This window comes from Musca autumnalis, unplaced genomic scaffold, assembly GCF_047663935.1.
Source record: "Musca autumnalis isolate F117 unplaced genomic scaffold, ASM4766393v1 scaffold_5, whole genome shotgun sequence".
NCBI lineage: Eukaryota > Metazoa > Arthropoda > Insecta > Diptera > Muscidae > Musca > Musca autumnalis.
This window is the reverse complement of record NW_027412088.1, coordinates 88,761,807-88,786,905: the sequence shown is the minus strand read 5'-3', so window position 1 is coordinate 88,786,905 and position 25,099 is coordinate 88,761,807. Positions and strand designations below refer to the sequence as shown.

General features: G+C 36.8%; 1 protein-coding gene across 6 annotated transcripts in view; it reads left to right on the top strand.

Moving 5' to 3' along the window:
• The window catches only part of ced-6 (PTB domain-containing adapter protein ced-6), a 71,470-nt gene extending 46,724 nt beyond the window's left edge, over positions 1-24,746 (top strand). For 5 of the 6 annotated variants that reach the window (XM_073990683.1, XM_073990684.1, XM_073990686.1 and 2 more), the window contains 4 exons: positions 19,454-19,700; positions 19,776-20,224; positions 23,294-23,940; positions 24,023-24,746. In XM_073990683.1, coding sequence (XP_073846784.1) covers positions 19,503-19,700; positions 19,776-20,224; positions 23,294-23,940; positions 24,023-24,276 — 1,548 coding nt within the window. In that variant the 5' untranslated portion in view covers positions 19,454-19,502 and the 3' untranslated portion in view covers positions 24,277-24,746. Of the gene's footprint in view, positions 1-18,882; positions 19,324-19,453; positions 19,701-19,775; positions 20,225-23,293; positions 23,941-24,022 lie in introns of those variants that run through there. The other variant, XM_073990687.1, reaches the window with a different exon arrangement.
• The last annotated feature ends 353 nt before the right edge of the window (positions 24,747-25,099 follow it).

The following is a 25,099-nucleotide window of genomic DNA, read 5'->3' as shown; positions in this document are numbered from 1 at the left end:
TGGCATAATTTCAAGCTGCTGCAACAGTAATGATATCTCAGAAAATTATCTTAGGGAATGGGCAACCCTCTGAAGCGGTTATTGGTAGATTCTCTGAACCCTTTTCAATCGGCTGTTTAATGGATCAGGAAAGTACGGCGGTCAGAGTTTATGAACTCAGGTGTTCTATTAACTGAGATGTTGTTAGGAAGGGGTTGCGAGCCGAGGGATAAATATGTTGGCTAGAAAACTATGTGATTAGAAAACTAATCCTATAAAAATTGTGAAAATCGGATAGGATTTTAATAATAGCTATATATTTGGGGCCATGGAAACTTTGAGGCCCCAGTGGCATGTGTTAACATATTCCGAATGTGCTCAAACTTTGGCAATCTTAAAATCTAACAAAACTAAACACTTTAGGGGGGTTGCCGCCTAAAAAATCCGACATCGATTTTTAAAACCACCCTAATGTAGACATTATGCAACTCTACCTCGACAGTCCCCGACAGTCCCACACTTGATATACTATGTCACTAGAGCAGGGACGCGCTTCTTTGCAAAGACAGTATAGTGAGGGTCCCCACACAGTTGTTTTTCTCATTTGCTTCTCTCTCTCTCTCACGTACAGTGTACGTGTACATAAACAAACGATGAACATCATGTGGTTGTTGTTTTTTTCACCCATGCATACACACATGGTTTAGTATTGATGGAAATATTATGAGCAACGCTGCAGTAGTCACGCAAGATATGTAGGTCTGTACTGGAAAGATTGGTGCATATGGAAGGCAAGTCCTTCTCCTTCGCTCCTTATACGATCCCTCCGCAAAACTTGTTACCATCCCAATGTGGCAAGTATATAGATGACGGTGAGCTTTGTTTCCTTGATTCGCTGACGTTGTTACGGAGCCCGTTGTATTGAAATACTGAAACGAAGCATTTCCGGGGCGCTGAAAGGCGTGATAGTGAAACTGCGGGGGTGTCTTGTAATCCGACGACGAAGTTGGAGATGTTATGAAACAGCAACATAACTCCTATAACAGTAGTCTTGGAGGCGGCTACAGCCAGTAAGGAAATGGAAATGGCCTGGGGTTCTTCTCCATCCCGGCGTGGACCGAAAGAGCTCGGTGCAAGCATTACGGGATATATTGCCGCTTCAATGATAGAAATATATATACGAAAATAAGCAGATAATTGTTGAGGTGACGGCCCATGGTCGAAGATTCCTCCGAGTTAATCCGGTGCAAAAACCGGTCATCGTTGAATTGATTCAATTTGATAGTTGGTTGTTGTAGCAGCATAGAAACCCACGTAGAAGCATAGGTTTGACGTTTGGTTGGCAGCCGCTGGCCGAAACACCATGGTTTCGGGTGAATCCGGTACGAAAGAATATGCAACCTTGGGATTGTTTGGTAGTTGGTGCTTGATGACGGTGGATACTTCACTTGAGCTTGGCGTTCTCGATCGTATCCTTGAATTTGCTTTGTAAATTATGAAATGAAGAATCATAAAAAGCGCCATTGAAGTTCTCAATTCCATTACTAAATATCTGTCACATATATGTATGAAGTATTTTCCAAATATCTCGTGTTTTAGGTGTCAGTGTAAATTTGGTTTAAGTTCAATTCGTTGTTTTGTCCGGTTTTAGACTCGATTTTTTTGTAACGTCCTTGGAATATCTGGAAAATTAAACATCTGCAGCGGGATCCTAGGTTATTGTCAAAAAATCTTCCCTAAATTTTGAGTTCCTTCTTGACTTCTTCAAAACTTCTAAAATAAGCTCCCAACTTCTTATTCCCACCATACCGACCTCGATTGCGATTAATTTGAATCAAAACAAAATAATTTAAAAACTACGCTGCGTTTTTTTCTTCTGTTATTTAAAATAAAGTGGATATGCAGACTGCACAAACACCGATGGACAGACGGGGCACAACCGGCTATGACAAACTGACCAACCGACAATAACTTCCGTAGATGTAAAATTAAAAAAAAAAACGGTGTGATTGATCATAGAGACAAAAACGGTGTGTGGTGGAAGATTTTTTGCTTCTTTTGCATTTAGTCAGACTTAGAGACCTGTAAGCTACGTAAAGACAGCAGCGATGTTGGGTTTATTTCACATCTCCATATACAGGGTGTTTCGTCATGTTATGCCATGTGTAATTTACGCTCGCGTATGTGTGTGAGTGAGTGATCATAACATAGTTGTACCATATTTGCACTCATTATTGCACATTTCATGACGGAACAGTGGCGGGCGGTGGGCCGTAAACTATCAAATGCTGCCCCAGCTTGCCCAAAGATTGTGTGTGAGAGTATTTTTTGCGTGGCGTCCCAGCAAACCAAATTTGTGATGTCCAACACGTCTGAACAATTTCGGAAGCAAAGTCGTTCAAATTTAGTTCCGATTTCTAAACGATTTTTCGGAGAGGAAATAGTTCAGATTTTATACCGATTTCGGAACGAATGTCGGAAAGAAATTTTCTTTCCGAATTTCCCAAGGATTTTCTTCAAATTTCGTTACGAAATCGGACCGAAATCGATCCGATGTCGCTACGACATTTCGTTCCGAAATTATGTCAACCACTTCATACAACTTTCGTTAAGATATCGTTACGATTTCGGATTAGATATCGGACGTATCGTCCGAATTTTGTTCCGATGTCGTTACGATGTCGGTACGATTGGTTTGCTGGGGTGGTTATTTGGTTTTCTTTGGTTTTTGTTTCGTTATTTTCAAACAAATTTAGGTTTTGGGTTTTTTATTTGTTTAGGTTAGTAATTGCTGTTGTTGTTGTTTTTGTTTTATAAGAAAAAATTAACGTGTTTACAACAATGCTATGCCATTGTTTTGGTTTGTTATTTTCAGAGTTAAGCCGCCGCCAGCGTTTGTGGCGGTGGTGGCGTTAGTACCTTTGCGTGGCTACGATCGCATTGCCTTGATTATGTTTTTATTTCTGTCTGTCTGCCTGTCCCTGTGTCTTTATTTGGCTTATTTTTCGTTACTTTCGCTTTATTTTGCAATAAAAAATATTAAATGCTAATATTTACCAAGCTTATTGTTGTTGTTGTCTTTTGTTTTTGTTTAAACTAAACATTTGTTTGCATTTTATTTTGCCTTGCTTTTCACTCGCTTCTTCTTCGCCATTACCTGTAATCTCTTGTTCGTATTTGGTCCGTATTAATTTGATTGCAGGTTTTTTCACTCCGCATTGAGTCGCTTATTAAAAAGTCGCGTTTTTTTTCGATTTCATTAAAATAATTACATACATGGTCACCTATTAACATTATTACGTCAATAATAAAAAACCAACCACATTAAATGAGCAAATACCAAGTCTACCTGTGGTTATGTGTAATCGTTGGATAAGAATCTGAATTTGGATTTCAGTTTTTATGACTATTTATTGCTAATTTTTAGTAAAAAAAAAAATTGGCAGCAATGATGATACATTACTTCACCATCAGATAAAGTGCGGATAAGTATATCCCAAAAATTCACTTGAACCCATCTAAAGTTAACGACCACCGCAACGATTTTAAGGACCATGAGAGAGGAAAAATGTCTTATTCGCAAGAAAACGAAAGAAATGGAAAAGCGGTATTGTGAAAAAATCGAAATATACAGGAGCCAGAATGAGGTTCGAAAATTCTACCAAAGAATGAAACATCAAACTGATGGCTTTGGTATAAACACATCCTCCTGTAGAGACCAGCAAGGTAGTTTGGTAACTGATACAGATAGTGTGCTCGGGATATGGAAAGAGCATTTTACCAAGCTGTTGGTATCCGACAGAAGCGAAGACGACAAAGATACCAATGATCCAATCCCAGAAAATGGTATTGAATGTATACTGCCCGGCCAAGTTGAGGTAATGACAGCAACAAACCGGCCGAAGAATAGTAAGGCAACTGGAGCCGATGGCTTACCAGCCGAACTGTTCAAAACCGGAGGCTGATAAGGTGTACGCATCAGCTAGTTAGTACCATCCAATTGGAAGCAGAGCATCCTGTGTCCCGTCCACACGAAAGGAGATAAAACTGTATGCTCTAACTAAAGGGACATACGTTTTCTCACCATTGCTTACAGGATAGTATCAGGGTTATTGTGCGAACGACAAAAGCCTATGGTCAACGAAATAATTCGGTCATACCAATGCGGCTTTAGACCATTGCCCAGATATTTACCCTGCGGCAAAACCTGTAGTGCGATTCTCTAACCCATTTTTTGAGTTACCGACAAAAATCGGTAACATAAAAACGCAAAATTATGAATGAAAAGTTAAAATAAAAGTTGACAACACTGTTGCTATCGGTAGAACTTTGCGACTACTTTTTATTGGTCGTTAACTTACCGAATAATATCGTTAATTACAGAAATTACAAGTATTTTAATTTTACCGATTTTTGTCGGTAACTCAAAAAATGAGTTAGACAATCGCACTACAGATCGACACTTACCATTTTTTTTGTCGACAGCACCTTATGTTCAAAGGTATTCTATGCCATGTTTGAATTTGTTATCCCCGCAAAGTTCATTCGGCTTTGTAAGATGACTTTAACCGATACCCGGTTCTCAATAAAAAATAGGAAAGAACCTTTCCGAACAGCTCAGTACCAAAAGAAATTGCAGACAAGGAGAAAGCCTTTCGTGTAATCTCTTCAACATCCTGATGGAAAAAGTTATACGAGATGCAGATTTTAAAATAGCCACATGTTACTTGCTTATGCTGACGATATAGACATCATAGGTCCATCAGTAAAAAAAGTTACTGATACCTTTAAGAAGGTCGAAGGAGAATCTGCTGTCGACGCGCAGTGAGTCCACAACTGTGGAAGTTGGTTCCTATAATTTTGAGGTAGTTAAAGTCTTTGTCTACATCGGCACCGCCATAAACACAACTAACAACGTCAGTTGTGAAAGAAATAAGAACAAGTAAAAAGTCGTTAAGGGACGAACTTTTTATACCCTCAACCATAAAATATTCTGAATTAAAATTGAATAATGAGTTTCCTGTCCGCAATTTAAGGCGCAAAATTTTTTCACAGTGTGAAACTATCTTGACTATTTTTTATGAAACAGTTCTGTAACTGTAGGGAACCGGGTAGTTCCGTCAAACAGTGTTGTTAAAACCCTCAAAATCCCTCGGGAGGTACGGCTACATGGGGGATATACCAAAACATGGCCCTATATTCGCGATTTTTAGTGAGGAAGTTTCGTGACCACTGAGACCCTCAAATGTCAATTACAGCTACTTCGGTTTAAAATTTTAGCTAAAATCGTCAAAATAGCAAAAATCGGTAAGTACCGTTATATGGGGGCTATACTATAACATGGTCCTATGTTGACGGTTTTTGATGGAGAGCTTTCGTGATCATTGAGAACTTTAAAAGTCAAATTACTGCTACTTCGGTTTAAAATTTTAGCTAAAATCCTCACGGAAAATCGGGATGTACCGTTATATGGGGATATTCCTACCATGGACATATGTTGACGAGATTTGGTGGAGAACTTTCGTGACCACTGAGAATCTCAAATGTCAAGTTACAGCTAGTTCGGTTAAAAATTGTAGCTAAAATCCTCAAAATATCGAAAATCGGGAGGTTCTGTTATATGGGGTATATACCAAACCATAGACCTATGTTGCCATTTTTGGTGGAGAACTTTCGTGATCACTGAGAACTTTAAATGTCAAATTACAGCTGGTTAGGTTAAACATTTTAGCTAAAATCCTCAAAATACCGAAAATCGGGAGGTACCGTTATATGAGGGGGTATACCAAAACATACATATGTCCATAATTTTTGGAATATAAGTTTTGTGGTCACTAGGAACCCCAAATTTCAAATTATAGCCAATTTGGTCTAAAAATGTGACTAAAAACGTCAAAATACCTGAAATAGGAGGGTACCGTTATATGGGGTCTATTCCAAAACCTGGACCTATGTCCACAAGTTTTGTTATATAAGTTTCCTGGCACTTGGGAACCCTAAATGTCAAATTATAGCTAATTCGGTTTGAAAATGTAGCTAAAAACGTCAAAATACCGGTAATCGTGGGATACCGTTATATGGGGGCTATACCAAAATGTCGACCGATATAGTCCATCACCGAACTTGACCTGAACAATAGACGCATCTTACCAAAATTTCAGAGTCCTATCTCCATTTTTGTGGATGCTAGAGTGATTACCACAGTCGGACGGACTTTCATAGGTCGACTCAGAATTTTACCCTTATCAAAAATATATATACATACTTTATAGGGTCGCACATGATTATTTCAATGCATTACAAACGGAAAAACAAACTTAATATACCCTCCATACTAAGGTGGAGGGTATAAAAAGAATCGTATTGGCCTACAGATGCTATTTTGGCTTAAGTAAGCAGTTTAAAAACAAAGTTACTTCTTGTCCAACAAAAATAACACGTTACAAAACGCTGATACTACCCGTGCTATCCCAGATAAGTCAGACTTGGCGTGTTTGAGAAAAATTTAAAAGTTCTTTGAAAGATCTACGACATCAATATAGTTAAACTTATCGAGATACAACGATTGCTTTGGCTATGCCATGCCATAAGATACTAATGGGCACTTTACACGATATGCTATTTTACATAGTATGTGCTGTCACTTTGCATACACATTTTGTATATAAAAAGTGACAACCCATATGTAAAAAACATATCGTGTAAAATACCTATAACTATGTTATAGTTAGCAGTAACCTTTCCCTTCTGTAGTTAAGGTAGAAACAGAACCAGCTCGTTGCTTGCTTGGCTTGCCTCCCAACTGTCAAATTATAAAGGAATGCCAGAGACTTTTCGCAATTCCGCCTGTGTTCCCCATATAATTTGAAAAGCAAGCAACGAGCTGATTCTGTTTCTACCTTAACTACTGAAGAGAAAGGTTACTGTGTCATATTTTGTCTAAACTGATCGGCTTTAAAGGTAGAAACACAACGAAATATGCCGCTTTTTCACGCTCAGTTTCATGTAAAAGATTAAAGGCCAAGTATTACCTAATTCATATGAATTAGGTAGCATTTGAATTAGGCAGTACTTGGCCTTTAATCCTTTACACGAAACTGAGCGTGAAAAAAGCTGCGTATTTCATTGTATTTCTACCTTAACATAGTTGTCGATTTTATAATTATGTTTTTCCTGAACCACCCTGTATTTTTATAAGCTAAAACGGCATTTAGATTAGAACTTTTTACCGGGTTAACCTTAGCCTTCCAGTGGGTTTATTAAATCCGGATAAGTGGAAACGGGGTATAAGTCCATATCTACATTAGGCAATATTCCTTGCGGCAATTGTCAATCTGTTGGTGAAAGAGGGTGTTCAACAAACTGACAATTGCAGCAAGGAAAATTGCCTAATATATATGTGGACTTATTTAAAACATTTCACTTTGATTTTAATTTTACATACAAAATGTGAATATAAATCTTTTGGGTACACTGAACTCCTAATTCGTTTTTATTGGCTTAATATCTTGGCTAATTGAATTATTTTTATTAAAGCCGAATTTCGGTTAGTATGTCAATCACGAATTACAAGTTAATTTGCATATAAAAAATATTTAGAATGATTTATATTTTAACTTTTATACCCTACACCACTACGTGGTAAGTGTTAAATTAAAAAAAAAATATAACAAGCAAAAATAAATCAGTCGGTTTTGCCGACAGCTAAATACCTTCAGTGTATGACTTTACAAAAAAATATAGAACAAAATTCCATTAAAAATCCTAATAAATAAAGATATTGCATTTTCAGGGGTTTCCATTGTTAATTTGTAGGAGTAGTAGTAGGTATCATAAAAATGTTGGTCTAATTATCCCACTGACTGATTCCAACAACACAGTTTACACGAATAAAATAATAATGCTTATCACTTGCAAGAACACCGCTTTCGGATCATTGTCGAGGGAAATATGGAGAATAAAATTGTAATGTTGTAATAGAACCCAAAAATACCCTGCAGTAAATGTATGGACTTAACTGTACATTTGTGAGGGAGTTGAATGAAGGGAAAATTTCAGGGCTCACATCTCGTAAAAAAACTAAGCTGTTGCTGTCACGATCTCAAGAACCTATTCAAATTTCAATACGATCCGAGAAGTGGTCCGCACTTAACATTTAAAATCGATCCTAGAAGTAGTCTTAAATATGAGTTAAGCTCAAAATAATTGAACTCTTGTGGTGAATGTGCCTGAAAAAACACGCCGAAAATTGATCTAAGTAATTCCTTTCAGAAGTTATCTACCGTAGATTCTTTTAGAGCCTTGGATTTGTCAGTGAAACAGAACTACATTAAGGATTATCTTCAGTTACATTTCCAAATGTTCCTCGAAAAGCCATAGTTCAAAAATTCATAAGCAGTTCTTTTTATACAAGCGACCGTAGTCCATTGAACTAAATAGTGAACTACGTCGTACAATTGAACGCTAGTCCCAATTATTACTACTCACGGTTTATATTCCAAAGTGTTTCTCGAACAGGCATTAAAATGGTGGTATAATAATATAATGGTATAGTAGTTTTCGCTTACCTGCACATTGAAAAATTGCAGACTTTTTGTGCACGTAAGCCAAAAATGCAGTTGTCTTAAACAAATTTGAAAAAAATAGCAAATTTGTTCTACGCAAGAAAAATGAAATTGGGCAGCTAACGCCAAAACGCAGCTAAAACTATTGCAGCTAACTGAAAAATACTGTACCAAATATCGGTATTTTTAAGAGTAATTAAAATGAAAACTACAGTGTAGCCATAATTATTTCCATAGATTAATACGGTTTTAAGGCATTTGAATTCTGATTGAGTTATTAATGATTCTGTAAAAAATATCTATGTAGGCCCAGTTTATATTATTTTGAAGGTTTTGCAAAATTTTTAATATATTTTACAGAGTTGTTTGAGAATAAAAACATTCTTAACAAGTAAAAAAGTATCAGTCGGCTTTGACGGCAGAGATATACCCTCGGTCTGTTTGAATAATAACATCATTCCCAAAAAGTTTATGTATTTAGGGAATTTTCAGATTTTTTGGTGTATGAACTTGAAGCTCAAAAGTTTTGCGGTGGCGGTACATACCTAACGAATTGCACCGACATAGTCCATTCCGGAAGTGATTTTTATTTTGGGGAGTAATTCCTGTCGATAGATATCGCGCCCACCAGTCATTTCAGACGTCACCGTATAATTTAGAGCATTTGGACCATTATATCAGCAAACATGGACTTGCCCACGACAAACATAATATCGCTGTAAACAGGACCATTAGGAGTACCTTTGGTAAAAATTCCAAAGGATTCTCGAACAGACCCTTAACCGCACATAAACAAAAATGTTGAACATTTTTGTGGAGTGGATCGATAGGGTTCACTTTTGAACATAAATTAAGTTTAGACAAAATATGTCGAGATCCAAATTTTGGACCAACTCAGTTACTCTGTTTATGAGATATCAAATTTTTGTGGGGGAGGTATCCAAAGTAGAGGACCAATATGGCGCATCTTAGAACTTGATTTAAGTTTGCGCCAAATATTAAGACTGCCAAATTCTGGACCGAATCGGTTTATATGTTCGAGAGTTATCCATCCACTCCACATGGTGCAATAGCGGATTTTTACAGCTTTCGGGCCACTTTCTCAGGAAGTATGGACTCGCCCCTGAAAAAACTTGTACTGTCGTAATGGGGGCAGTGAAAACTAGTTGTTACAATAAAAATCAACACAATTCGAGAAAAGGTCTTAAACTGCACTTTTCCGAAATTTTGTGTGGGAGGTACCCGAAGGAGTGTACCGCAATAGTCCATATTCGAACTTGATCTATGTCCGGTAGAAATATTACGATGTGGAAAGTATGGACCAAATCGGTTAGTCCCTTCGAGAGTAATCGTGCTCATAATTTTTGCTGAAAAATTTGAACATTTGTGGAAATGGACCGATATGACCCATCTTCGAATTTAAACTAACTTTGGGAAAAATATTACGAATGCCAAATTTTGGAGCTAATCGGTTAATCCGTTCGAGAGTTATTGTGCGCTCCAGCTAACGAGACGGACATGGCCAAATCGACTCCAAATTGTCTGAATCGGATTTATAAAATCAAATATAAAAACAATACAATATTTTTCATAATTTTCTTTTGCTTAGAATTTAAAATGGCATAATTCGAATTTTAAATTTTTCAATTTCAAATGAATTGCAATGAATTACAATTGGAATTCTCGAATTACAATTGAAATGTTTCAAATTACAAATGAAACTCTCGAATTACAATTAAAATGATTCGAATTATATCTGAACAAGTAAAAAAGTATCAGTCGGCTTTGCCGACAGAGATATACCCTCAGCATGCGTGACATTTGAAATTGCCTAACATAGTCCACTATGGAAGTGAATCTTAATTTGGGAGTCATATCATTTCGATAGATATCGCGCCCACTAGTCATTTCAGTGGGTCTTCGGATATCTTTTGGACCAGTATACCAGGAAGCATGGACTTGTCCACGAAAAACATAATATCGCTTTAAACAGGACCACAACGAACAGCATCGAAATACATTTCCGAAGGATCTTCGAACATATCCTAAACTGCACTTAGGCACAAATGTTGAGAGAGGAGAGGGCCGATATGTGCGATTTTAGAAATTAAACTAAATTTGGATAAAATATTAAATGATCCTAAGTTGGGACAATTCGAACTGAAACTATGTTTGGACAAAATATGACGAAGGCCAAATTTTGGACCAAATCGGTTTATCAGTTCGAGAGTTATAGTGCTCTCCAGTCACTACATATGGTGCCATAGGAATTTTTTACACCTTTCGGACTGTTTTATCAAGAAGTATGGACTTGCCCCTGTAAAAACTATTACCGTCGTAATTGAGGCAGCGAATGCAAGTTACTTCAACAAAAATCAAAGTGATCCGAGAGCAGGTCTGAAAGTGAACTTATACGAAATTTTGTGTGGGAGGTAACTGAAGGAGTGGACCGATTGAGTCCATATTGAAACCTCATCTAAGCCTGGTAGAAGTTTCACCATGTGCAAAGTATGGACCAAATCGGTTACTCCCTTCAAGAGTTATCGTGCGCACAAATTTTCCGAGCATTTTCGAACTTTTGTGGGGGAGGTACCGGAAGGAGTGAACCGATATGGCTTATCTTCGAACTTAAACTATGTTTGGACAAAATATTACGAAAGCCAAATTTTGGACCGAATCGGTTGATCCGTTCGAGGCTTATCGTGCGCACTAGCCAGCCAGACAAACAGACAGACGGACGGACATGGCTAAATCAACTCCAAATTGTCTGAAACATATTTCGTCCAAACATGCTGAGGGTGTAAAAAGGGAAGAGCTATTTGGTCCGAACTTTGAGCATCGAAATAGTTCTTTTTCCTTCGAGGATGGTCTCCGCCTGTCCACTCCTCCGCCATCTATCCCACAAAAGTTCAAACATTTGGGCTTAAGACAGGTTGAAACCTGTTTACGTGTTTTTATGGCTTTGAAAGTAAGCTTTTAGAGTACTCTGTGGAAATGAAATGTTCTCACAAAATATTGTTGTTATTGGTCCATGTTTTAGTATAACCGCCTATATACCCATAACTAGTGGTTTAATTTTTTAAAAATCAAATGATATGGACGCCTTTTATCGCGGGGATCCTAATGATGTTGGTCCCATTTTTATCACAAGGGTCCAACGGCGGGTTTTGCCACCGTTGAAAACGAAAGCTGTAAAGTTTTCATCCAATCCGTGTGGCTGCGAGTGCTAATATGGAAGAAGTATAAAGAAATTTTTAACGCTTGATGAGGGAGTTCTCCTTTTTTGGACAATTTAGGTTAGGAAACTGTGGGATTTTATAAACTCCTACTATAAGTCCCAGCAGTATTAATGGCGTCTACAATCGATTTTATTGGGGTTTGGGTAAAAGATTAAATGCAAATACTAACCCACATCGTCCAGAGACAATTTTTTTATTTATTTATTTACTTATTTATTTTATTTATTTATTTATTTATTTTTTTTTTTTTTTTTTGAGAAAAAACAAATTTTTTAGGTTAATTAGGACCCACTAATGTCAAAAATCTACTCAAAAAATTCCGATTTTTCGTTTTCCCGGAAAATGGTATTCGAAATTGCGAACACTGGCGCTTATCCTATATGTATAGAAGTAAAAAAAATTGATTTATTTTTTATTTTTATTAATTTATTTTATCATTTTTGTAAGAAAAAAAATGGTTGAAGGTATTGAGTCTGCTTTGGGCCTAAAAAACCTTTCACCGAAATGTGTCAGTACTGGTCCACGTTTTCGATTACCCCCTATTGAACGGTACCGCTCGACTTTTCGGGGATTTAGATGCATTATTCTACACCCGCCTTGCACACATAAGGTCGTGGGTTCGATTCCCCGGCCAGGCAACATCAAAACACTTTTAAACGGTGGCAAAATACCCCTCAGTAATATTGGCGACATTTCCTGAGTATTTCAGCTATGTAAAACTTCTCTACAAGTGGAGTCTTAAGACATGCCGTTCGGACTCGGCGACAAATTGTAGGTCCCATATCATTGAGCTAATATGAATCGGGGTGGACTCATTGATATGAGAGAAGTCTCCCTTGTCCCGCCTGGGATGTTGGTGGATGTGTGTGAAAATAAATTGGAATTTAAATTGGAAAATTTAATTTTAGCAAAGGCGCACACCAATAACAGGGTGATTATGAGATGAAATTTTAAATTTAAATTGGACAAATTTAATCACAAATTCCAATATAAGGTGACATTTTAAATTGAAATTGGACAAATTTAATCACAAATTCCAATATAAGGTGAAATATTAAATTAAAATTGGACAAATTTAATTACAAATTTTAATACGCAAATTTGCTGATGTGCATACTGCTGAAACCACTGTTCAAAAACGGTGATGGGTGCGCCGGCGGAATAATTTTTTTTGTAATCAACATTGAAAATGCCTACAGGCCATGAATGTCGGATTTTTCTATATCTGTGCAGAGGCTGGTAAACAATTATTTGATATATCCCCAAGAGAAAATTTGATGAAGTTTATATATTGTTTGGCCCACTATTCAAAAACGGTGCCTCGTGCGTCGATGAAATAATTTTTGTCGGAATCAGCATCGAAAATACCCCTAGGCCATGTATTTTGGGAAGATCAATGCTTATTAAAATCTTGGAAAAAAATTTATTTGTATGTACACCCAATGAACCTCTCGAAGTGCATTTCCTGTTGGGCCCACTGTTCTGAAACGGTGGCTCGTGCGTCCGCGGGATAATTTTTATTGGAATCAGCATCGAAAATACCTCTAGGCCATGTATTTTGGGAAGATCAAAGCTTATTAAAATCTTGGAAAAAAAATTATTTGTATATACACCCAACTTGCAGAAATGCATATTTTGTTAGGCCCACTATTCCGAAACGGTGGCTCGTGCGTCCATGGGATAATTTTTATTGGAATCAGCATCGAAAATACCTCTAGGCCATATATTTTGGGAAGATCAAAGCTTATTAAAATCTTGGAAAAAATTTATTTGTATGTACACCCAATGAACCTCCCGAAATGCATTTCCTGTTGGGCCCACTGTTCTGAAACGGTGACTCGTGCGTCCACGGGATAATTTTTATTGGAATCAGCATCGAAAATACCTCTAGGCCATGTACTTTGGGAAGATCAAAGCTTATTAAAATCTTGGAAAAAAAATAATTTGTATATACACCCAACTTGCAGACATGCATATTTTGTTAGGCCCACTATTCCGAAACGGTGGATCGTGCGTCCACGGGATAATTTTTATTGGAATCAGCATCGAAAATACCTCTAGGCCATGTATTTTGGGATGATCAAAGCTTATTAAAATCTTGGAAAAAAAATAATTTGTATATACACCCAACTTGCAGACATGCATATTTTGTTAGGCCTACTGTTCTGAAACGGTGGCTCGTGCGTCCACGGGATAATTTTTATTGGAATCAGCATCGAAAATACCTCTAGGCCATGTATTTTGGGAAGATCAAAGCTTATTAAAATCTTGGAAAAAAAATTATTTGTTTATACACCCAACTTGCAGACATGCATATTTTGTTAGGCCCACTGTTCTGAAACGGTGGCTCGTGCGTCCACGGGATAATTTTTATTGGAATCAGCATCGAAAATACCTCTAGGCCATGTATTTTGGGAAGATCAAAGCTTATTAAAATCTTGGAAAAAAAATTATTTGTTTATACACCCAACTTGCAGACATGCATATTTTGTTAGGCCCACTGTTCTGAAACGGTGGCTCGTGCGTCCACGGGATAATTTTTATTGGAATCAGCATCAAAAATACCTCTAGGCCATGTATTTTGGGAAGATCAAAGCTTATTAAAATCTTGGAAAAAAATAATTTGTATATACACCCAACTTGCAGACATGCATATTTTGTTAGGCCCACTGTTCTGAAACGGTGACTCGTGCGTCCACGGGATAATTTTTATTGGAATCAGCATCAAAAATACCTCTAGGCCATGTATTTTGGGAAGATCAAAGCTTATTAAAATCTTGGAAAAAAAATAATTTGTATATACACCCAACTTGCAGACATGCATATTTTGTTAGGCCTACTGTTCTGAAACGGTGGCTCGTGCGTCCACGGGATAATTTTTATTGGAATCAGCATCGAAAATACCTCTAGGCCATGTACTTTGGGAAGATCAAAGCTTATTAAAATCTTGGAAAAAAAATTATTTGTATATACACCCAACTTGCAGACATGCATATTTTGTTAGGCCCACTATTCCGAAACGGTGGATCGTGCGTCCACGGGATAATTTTTATTGGAATCAGCATCGAAAATACCTCTAGGCCATGTATTTTGGGAAGATCAAAGCTTATTAAAATCTTGGAAAAAAAATAATTTGTATATACACCCAACTTGCAGACATGCATATTTTGTTAGGCCTACTGTTCTGAAACGGTGACTCGTGCGTCCACGGGATAATTTTTATTGGAATCAGCATCGAAAATACCTCTAGGCCATGTACTTTGGGAAGATCAAAGCTTATTAAAATCTTGGAAAAAAAATTATTTGTATATACACCCAACTTGCAGACATGCATATTTTGTTAGGCCCACTATTCCGAAACGGTGGATCGTGCGTCCACGGGATAATTTTTATTGGAATCAGCATCGAAAATACCTCAAGGCCATGTATTTTGGGAAGATCAAAGCTTATTAAAATCTTGGAAAAAAAAATATTTGTTTATACACCCAACTTGCAGACATGCATATTTTGTTAGGCCCACTGTTCTGAAACGGTGGCTCGTGCGTCCACGGGATAATTTTTATTGGAATCAGCATCGAAAATACCTCTAGGCCATGTATTTTGGGAAGATCAAAGCTTATTAAAATCTTGGAAAAAAAATTATTTGTTTATACACCCAACTTGCAGACATGCATATTTTGTTAGGCCCACTGTTCTGAAACGGTGGCTCGTGCGTCCACGGGATAATTTTTATTGGAATCAGCATCGAAAATACCTCTAGGCCATATATTTTGGGAAGATCAAAGCTTATTAAAATCTTGGAAAAAATTTATTTGTATGTACACCCAATGAACCTCCCGAAGTGCATTTCCTGTTGGGCCCACTGTTCTGAAACGGTGACTCGTGCGTCCACGGGATAATTTTTATTGGAATCAGCATCAAAAATACCTATAGGCCATATATTTTGGAAAGATTAAAGCTTATTAAAATCTTGGAAAAAAATTGTATATACATGTATATGCATGTCTGCAAGTTGGGTGTATATACAAATAATTTTTTTCCAAGATTTTAATAAGCTTTGATCTTCCCAAAATACATGGCCTAGAGGTATTTTCGATGCTGATTCCAATATAAATTATCCCGTGGACGCACGAGTCACCGTTTCAGAACAGTAGGCCTAACAAAATATGCATGTCTGCAAGTTGGGTGTATATACAAATTATTTTTTTTCCAAGATTTTAATAAGCTTTGATCATCCCAAAATACATGGCCTAGAGGTATTTTCGATGCTGATTCCAATAAAAATTATCCCGTGGACGCACGATCCACCGTTTCGGAATAGTGGGCCTAACAAAATATGCATGTCTGCAAGTTGGGTGTATATACAAATTATTTTTTTTCCAAGATTTTAATAAGCTTTGATCTTCCCAAAATACATGGCCTAGGGGTATTTTCGATGCTGACTCCGACAAAAATTATTTCATCGACGCACGAGGCACCGTTTTTGAATAGTGGGCCAAACAATATATAAACTTCATCAAATTTTCTCTTGGGGATATATCAAATAATTGTTTACCAGCCTCTGAACAGATATAGAAAAATCCGACATTCATGGCCTGTAGGCATTTTCGATGTTGATTACAAAAAAAATTATTCCGCGCACCCATCACCGTTTTTGAACAGTGGTTCCAGCAGTATGCACATCAGCAAATTTGCGTATTAAAATTTGTAATTAAATTTGTCCAATTTTAATTTAATATTCCACCTTATATTGGAATTTGTGATTAAATTTGTCCAATTTCAATTTAAAATATCACCTTATATTGGAATTTGTGATTAAATTTGTCCAATTTAAATTTAAAATGTCATCTCATAATCACCCTGTTATTGGTGTGCGCCTTTGCTAAAATTAAATTTTCCAATTTAAATTCCAATTTATTTTCACACACATTGTTGGTGGAACAATTATATTATATATTATCCTACAGAAATGACTGTATTTAATACATATTTAGTCCTCTTTGGTGCTACTAAACTTGCCTCCAGAAATTTGTCGGTACAGGTCCACGTTTTATATAGCATCCGTAGAACAGTACCTCAACAGTACCTGTTTTCAAGAGAAGAATTTGTTTGTATTTGCTGGCAGATCAGACTTAATACATATTCCAAAACTTGTTTAAAATTTAACCTTTTTCATCCATAAATATTTTTTTTGAAAAAAAAAAGTTGATTTTACTATTCGAAAAATGAACACCAAGTACGAAATGGGTTAAGAGATTAGATGTACTCAATATTCTAAAAATTTAATTTAAACTTTTACGCAACCACCGATATATCAAAAAATTATTTTTTTTTCTCCTGAAAATTTTTATTATTTAAGACACGAGATTGTGGGTGAGAAGGTAAGGCATCAATATGCATAATTCAAATTATATTAGATGATGTCATCGACAAAATTAAGGTTCGATCGACGGATAGTATAACTTGTGGACTATAATATCTACAAATCTTGGGAAATTCATAAAACGCAAACTTTTGCCTTTTTTACTTGTATCTCTTTATCAATGTTTATCCTCACTTGTCAATCTCCCTCACTCTCTAATGACAAATGTTGGAAACCTACGATGTCAATTAAAAATTTACATAAAATATTGCCCATTATCCATTTGTTGTTGTTGTGGACAACTAACTACCCTGGGGTAGTTCGCTTTTATTGCATTTTGCTGTTATTTTTATAACAACTACCTGAGGCTTCTTTAGAATCTTTAATTAATTGTAGACAAAGTCGACATTTTTTCCTCCTTTTCAAAAAAATGTATATTCATTTGTCTAATCGCATCAAAGTGACTGGCGGGATTCTAAGCAAAAACAGCAACAACAACACACCCTGCTTATTGTGATTAATTTAAACAAAAGAAGAAGAAAAACAAGTAAGAGCAGGCTATAGTCGGACAGGGCCGACCATGTGATATCCTATACCACTATAGATTTGCAATATCTTTCCTCCATGGATAAATATAACCTGTACATTACAAATTTTACCAATTTTCACACAAAAGTTTTGGTCCATTTAACCCGCTAAATATTATCCGATATTCATGTTGCTTTTCACACGCCTTCTCCATCATAAACTTAACTTTTGTGTAAAATTTCGCGGCGATCGAACTATTATTGCGACCTACAGAGCGGCTACAAAATCGACCAAAAATTTTGTTTTTGGTCCATTTCATCCCTTTAATATTTCACGATCATCGCCAAAAACTAATCAGTTCTATTCTGGTACAACCCCGACCTTCATACTAAATTTCGTGACAATCGGTCCATAATTGCGGCCTGTAGCTTGATTACAATTTTTAATGGACGGACGGACGGACGGACGGACACACATAGCTAAATCGCTTTATCTCGTCGAGATATGAAGTTTGGTATACCACATGAGGGGTCTACGACGAATATTTCGCGGCGTTACATGAATTTTTGGGAAAACAAACTTATTATACCCTTTTCCACATTGTGGTATAGGGTATAATAACAATAATTTTAAGTGACTGTAAATATATTTAAATTCTGAACAAAAAGAGAAAGAAACAACTTTTTGTGTCTGTGGAAAGGTATTTTTTTTATAATGTAATTAATTAGTTAATATCGAAACCAGCTGATGCTGTTGAGTAACTATACTGGCCCTGATGATGATGATTTCGTGTTGTAAATTCCATTACCTTAATTTTATTGTGTCGTGAACAAATTGTTTTTTGCTTTTTGCTTTGTTTACTTATTTTAATAGTTAATAAAATAGAAAAAAAATCAAATGAAATTCATATGCACATGCACACCAAACTAGCCGAGATGTACCTATTCTATGAAGTGGATAAGCTATTTAAAATTTGGGGGAGATTTGAAGGGGGTGTACAACCAGTATTCATTTCTATTACATTGGCTGGTGAGCAGACGTTTCACACAAAAGGCGTTTTGACATACCATCACGAAGTGGAAAAATATTTCAAATTCCATAAATATTTCCCCCTTAACTGCCCGTATGACTGATCCACTGTCTGACCAGCATAGGCTTTCACGTTTTTTTTAATTGCAATGAGGAGTATTTTGAAATCCATTTTAAATATAGAACAATATTCACTGAGGGTATGTGGACAAGTGAGAATGAAAGCAACACATCATTTACAACTTTCAAAGTTATTAACAAATATTTACTTTTACTTCAAACGAAGAGGAAATAAAATCTTATCAAAGAAAACATTTGCTTATAAATAAAATATTTTAGAAAAAATATACAACAAATTGCTTTTAGCTTTCACAGAAATGCTGAGGGGGAACTCTATTTTTAAAATGACTACCACATGTCTTGTACAGTAGGAGGTACATATAGCAGATCACGACATCACTAAACAACTTAACTTTCCTCATAACAACATATTTTTTGAAAACTCAAATCTATTTGAAATGTTGCTGAAACCTTCAACATCCCACAAATCGGAATATACAAAGTTGTTGTAGCAGCGGCAACATTCAGCTTCATTGTTATTATACCCTCGTTTATTATATATGTATGTACCTCCCTAACAATTTCCTAGAAACCAAAATAATTGTTTCTACAATACAAACTATTTTATTAATTTATCTTCTTCACTTCTTTAATAATTTCAAAATGATTTATTTTTTATTTTTTTTTTTCAGATATAACCCCCCTCCAATTTCTTAAAACATAGCTCGTTTAGACTGCAGGATGGAGAAAACGGCGAAAATATCTCAACTAAAGTTTTGGAATAAACAGAACAACAACACAAGCAAAGACAAAGATAAGGATGCTGAGGTAACAGAAACTAAAAATGGTGCTAACAAAGAAGATGCAAAGGGAGGAAAACGCAACTGGTTGCATACCCCCGAGGCCCTTATCAATGGTCATGTAGTCTATCTAGTCAAAGTAAGCTCCATAAGAATCTTAATATACCACATTCACAGTAATCACCTTCTATCCTCTTTCTCCTCCCTCCATTAGTTCTTTGGCAATGTCCCGGTTGACCAACCAAAGGGTATTGAAGTCGTTAAGGATACCATACGCAAGCTACAATTTGCCCAACAAATGAAAAAAGCCGAAACGGGTACTCAAGAGAAATTCAAAAAAGTCGAAATCACAATTAGCGTCGATGGTGTTGCTGTCCAGGAGCCACGAACCCAAAAGATTTTACATCAATTCCCATTGCACAACATTTCGTATTGTGCCGATGAGAAGGGTGTTAAGAAATTCTTTAGTTTTATTGCGAAAACGGTAAAACCCACTGCCGGAGGTGATAACAATTCAAATGGTCGTGGCAGTAGTCCAGATGGTTCAACACAATCGTCGTCCACCACACAGGAGGATACACATGAATGCTTTGTTTTCATATCGAATAAATTGGCATCGGATATCACATTGACCATTGGCCAGGCATTCGAATTGGCGTTTAGGTGAGATATACAATTTTTTTTTTTGATTTCAAATGCAATGGGAAGACTTTTTGAAAACTTCCAATAAGAGGTTTAAGTCTTTCTAAGCCTTCAATAGAAAAAAAGTTGACATCCTCTCGGTCCTCTATACGGAGATTTAGGTCTACATTATGGACTTTTTTAGAAAGACCAGTTGGTCTTCTTTAGAAAGACCTATTGGTCTTCTATAGGAAGGCCAGTTGGTCTTCTTTAAAAAGACCTATTGATCTGCTATAGGAAGGCCAGTTGGTCTTCTATGGGAAGACGAGTTGGTCTTATTGAGGAAGACCAGTTGGTCTTATTGAGGAAGACCAGTTGGTCTTATTGAGGAAGACCAGTTGGTCTTATTGAGGAAGACCAGTTGGTCTTCTATAGGAAGACCAGTTGGTCTTCTATAGGAAGACCAGTTGGTATTCTATAGGAAGACCAGTTGGTCTTCTATAGGAGGACCAGTTGGTCTTCTATAGGAAGACCAGTTGGTCTTCTATAGGAAGACCAGTTGATCTTCTATAGGAAGACCAGTTGGTCTTCTATAGGAAGACCAGATGGTCTTCTATAGGAAGACCAGTTGGTCTTCTATAGGAAGACCAGTTGGTCTTCTATAGGAAGACCAGTTGGTCTTCTATAGGAAGACCAGTTGGTCTTCTATAGGAAGACCAGTTGGTCTTCTCTAGGAAGACCAGTTGGTCTTCTATAGGAAGACCAGTTGGTATTCTATAGGAAGACCAGTTGGTCTTCTATGGGAAGACCAGTTGGTCTTCTATAGGAAGACCAGTTGGTCTTGTATAGGAAGACCAGTTGGTCTTCTATAGGAAGACCAGTTGGTCTTCTATAGGAAGACCAGTTGGTCTTCTATAGGAAGACCAGTTGGTCTTCTATAGGAAGACCAGTTGGTCTTCTATAGGAAGACCAGTTGGTCTTCTATAGGAAGGCCAGTTGGTCTTCTTTAAAAAGACCTATTGATCTGCTATAGGAAGGCCAGTTGGTCTTCTATGGGAAGACGAGTTGGTCTTATTGAGGAAGACCAGTTGGTCTTATTGAGGAAGACCAGTTGGTCTTATTGAGGAAGACCAGTTGGTCTTATTGAGGAAGACCAGTTGGTATTCTATAGGAAGACCAGTTGGTCTTCTATAGGAGGACCAGTTGGTCTTCTATAGGAAGACCAGTTGGTCTTCTATAGGAAGACCAGTTGATCTTCTATAGGAAGACCAGTTGGTCTTCTATAGGAAGACCAGATGGTCTTCTATAGGAAGACCAGTTGGTCTTCTATAGGAAGACCAGTTGGTCTTCTATAGGAAGACCAGTTGGTCTTCTATAGGAAGACCAGTTGGTGTTCTATAGGAAGACCAGTTGGTCTTCTATAGGAAGACCAGTTGGTCTTCTATAGGAAGACCAGTTGGTCTTCTATACGAAGACCAGTTGGTCTTCTAAAGGAAGACCAGTTGGTCTTCTATAGGAAGACCAGTTGGTCTTCTATAGGAAGACCAGTTGGTCTTCTATAGGAAGACCAGATGGTCTTCTATAGGAAGACCAGATGGTCTTCTATAGGAAGACCAGTTTGTCTTCTAAAGGAGTGCAATCTTTAAGAGGACCATGTGGTCTTCTAAAGGAGTGCAATCTATTGGAAGGCCTTTTGGTATTCTATGGGAAGACCATTTGGTCTTCTATAGGAAGACCATTTTGTTTTCTATGGGAAGACTTTTTGGTATTTTATAGGAAGACCTATTGATCTTCTATTGCAAGATCATATGGTCATCAATAGCAGAACAATTTGGTCTTCGACTTGAGAAGAAACGGGTCTTCTATAAAAGGGAAATTTGGTATTCTATAGGAAGACCTTTTGGTCCTCTATTGGAATGTCTTTTGGTCCCTATTGGATTTTCATGGAAGACCATTTGGTCTTCTGTAGGAAGATCATTTTGTCATCTATTGGAATACCCTTTGAGTCATCTTTACAAGGACTTTGTGTCTTCTTTACCAAGACCAGAAATGGAAGAGCTTTTATTGAATTCCGATTCGGAAAGTGATTTTGATCTAAGAGCTGAGGAATCAACATATGCTTTACTATACGAAGACCTGTGGGTCTTCTATACGAAGACCTTTGGGTCTTCTATACGAAGACCTGTGGGTCTTCTATACGAAGACCTTTGGGTCTTCTATACGAAGACCTTGTGGTCTTCTAAACGAAGACCTTTGGGTCTTCTATACGAAGACCTTGTGGTCTTCTAAACGAAGACCTTTGGGTCTTCTATACGAAGACCTTTTGGTGTTCTATAGGAAGACTATTTGGCCTTCAATTGGAAGACCTTCTATACGAAGGTCTTTGGGTCTTCTTTCAAACACCTTTGGGTCCTTTATTCGAAGACCTTTTAGTCTTCTATACGAAGACCTTTGGGACTTGACCTTTGGGTCTTCTTTACGAAGACTTTTTGGTGTTCTACACGAAGTTCTATAAGAAGACGTTTTGGTCTTCTATGGAAACACCTTTGCATCTTCTATAGGGAGACATTTGGGTCTTCTTTACGAAATCCTTTTTGTCTTCTAGACGAAGTCCTTGTTTACCCCTATAAACCCACCTTTCGGTCTTATATACTAAGACCTTTTAGTCTTTTATGGGAAGTCCTTTTTGTCTTCTAATGGAAGACCTATTGGTCTTCTGTAGAAAGACCTTATGGTCCTCTATACGAAGACCTTTTCTATACGAAGACCTTCGGGTCTTCTATACAAAGACCTTTGGGTCTTCTATACAAAGACCTTTGGGTTTTCTATGCGAAGACCTTTGGGTCTTCAATGCGAAGTCCTTTGGGTCTTCTATTAAAATACCTTTTAGTCTTCTATATGAAGAACCTTTGGACCTTCTTTGCTAAGACCTTTGAAAGGCAATTTAATATTTTATGGGAAGACTTTAGATCTTCTATTGGAAGATGGCTGGTCTTCTATAAGAAGACTGTTGGTCTTTTATAAGAAGAACTCTGTTTAATCATCTATAGGGATAAAATTCTTCCAAAGGAAGCCATTCTGAACTAATTTATTTCTTTCTCTCTCTTCCAGAAAATATGTTAGCACCACGGAGAAAACAGAACTGGGCAAGGCACAACAACAAATTGCTGACTTAGAGAAAACTGTTAATATTCTGAAATATCGGCTGAGAGATTTATCGCAAAAGCTACCAAAATCAGAATTGGATGCTTATTTGTTTAAACAAAATATCAAAGATATATTGGAAGTACCACAACAGACGGTGACCACAAATGGTGATGCCTCGACACAATCCAATCAGAATTTGACTAATGGTTCAAATGGTCTGTCACAGCATGATGATAAGACTCTACTGATCGATACCAACTCCAATTCATCGAATTCATTAAAATCATCGCTATTCTTACCCGCTGTACCGCCACGTAACAACAACAATGCCAATACCAAGTCGATGAATAATAATGTGCAAAAAATGGAAGAGCTTTTATTGAATTCCGATTCGGATAGTGATTTTGATCCAAGAGCTGAGGAGTCAACAGATGGTAATAGCACTGGTAGTGGTAAAAACATTAGCAATGATTTGTTTGGTTTTGAACCCTCCAATTCGTTTGGTCAACAATTGTTCTACAACAATAATGATAATAAATTCAACAACAACAACAATACCAGCATTATTAGCAATAACACGTTCAGTGAATTGACCATTACACCACCATTGTGTAAGTACCAATTTAAATACATAAGAAAGTTTTAAAAATTATGATTTTATTCTAAATCCCTTCTTTCATTATTTCTTTGTAGTGGCTCCACCACCCAAAGTCTCGGCTTCCCGTCGCAGTACCTCGGTTACCAACAACAGCACATCACCAAATGCCATTAACAATTTACTGACCAATGGCAACATGAACAACAACAATCTTGCCGATCTATTTGGTTCGGATCCCTTTGATACATCCAACACCGGAACCCACCATCAAAGTATTTTCCCCCAGAAACTAAGCAAAATCTCGGTAGATGATTTCACTTTGGAAAGTTTGGATCCCCTGAGAAAATGATTTCCCATCTCAATGAAAAGAGCGCATGGTAGCCAGTTGTTTTATTTTATTTTTTTGTTTGTAAAGTTTATCTATGGATTAATCATTCATTCATTCGTCGATTATCCGAACATATTGAGATGTGTAATATTGTGAAAAATATATTCTAAATTATATAAACTATGTAATGAATAGCTTCTTACCACCCACACAACGTCCCCATGTTCGTTCCTCCCCAAAATCCCCATATTCCCTTTCTGTCTCTCTAAATAATGTTATTAATTTAAGAAAACAAATCAAACTTTATTCGTATAATCTTAGTTATGTATTTATGTTGAATGTATGTGTGATTGGAAACAAGTGATTATGACCGACCCTTTCCCCCTTCCCATTCCAAAATAAAAAAAGAAAACATATTATGATCAGCCTTCTATTATTACCCCAGTATTTTGAGAAGAACAAAATATTTGTGGAATGTTATCGAAATCAAATTTAGCCCAATTTGAATATTGTATTTGTATTTTGTATAAAAAAATAATAATAATCGTTTATTTGATAAATAAGAATAAATTTATAAAAAATAATAATTGCTTTTATTAATCATTTTAGTGCACGTTTATCGGATCAGGTTGATCTGCTTGCGCACAGACGATTTGTCCCATAAGCCGAGCTAGGGATAGATTTCCACTTTCCCCGATCTCTTGCAATATCTTTCCGTATTGGGGGTATCACGGTCTTCGATGATCACCTGTTCGATATGTTGGCCCACCAGTTTTTCGTTTACAGCCTTGTAGCTTATGTTCGCCGTTAAAAAAATTTGAAAACGTCGAAAACATCATATACC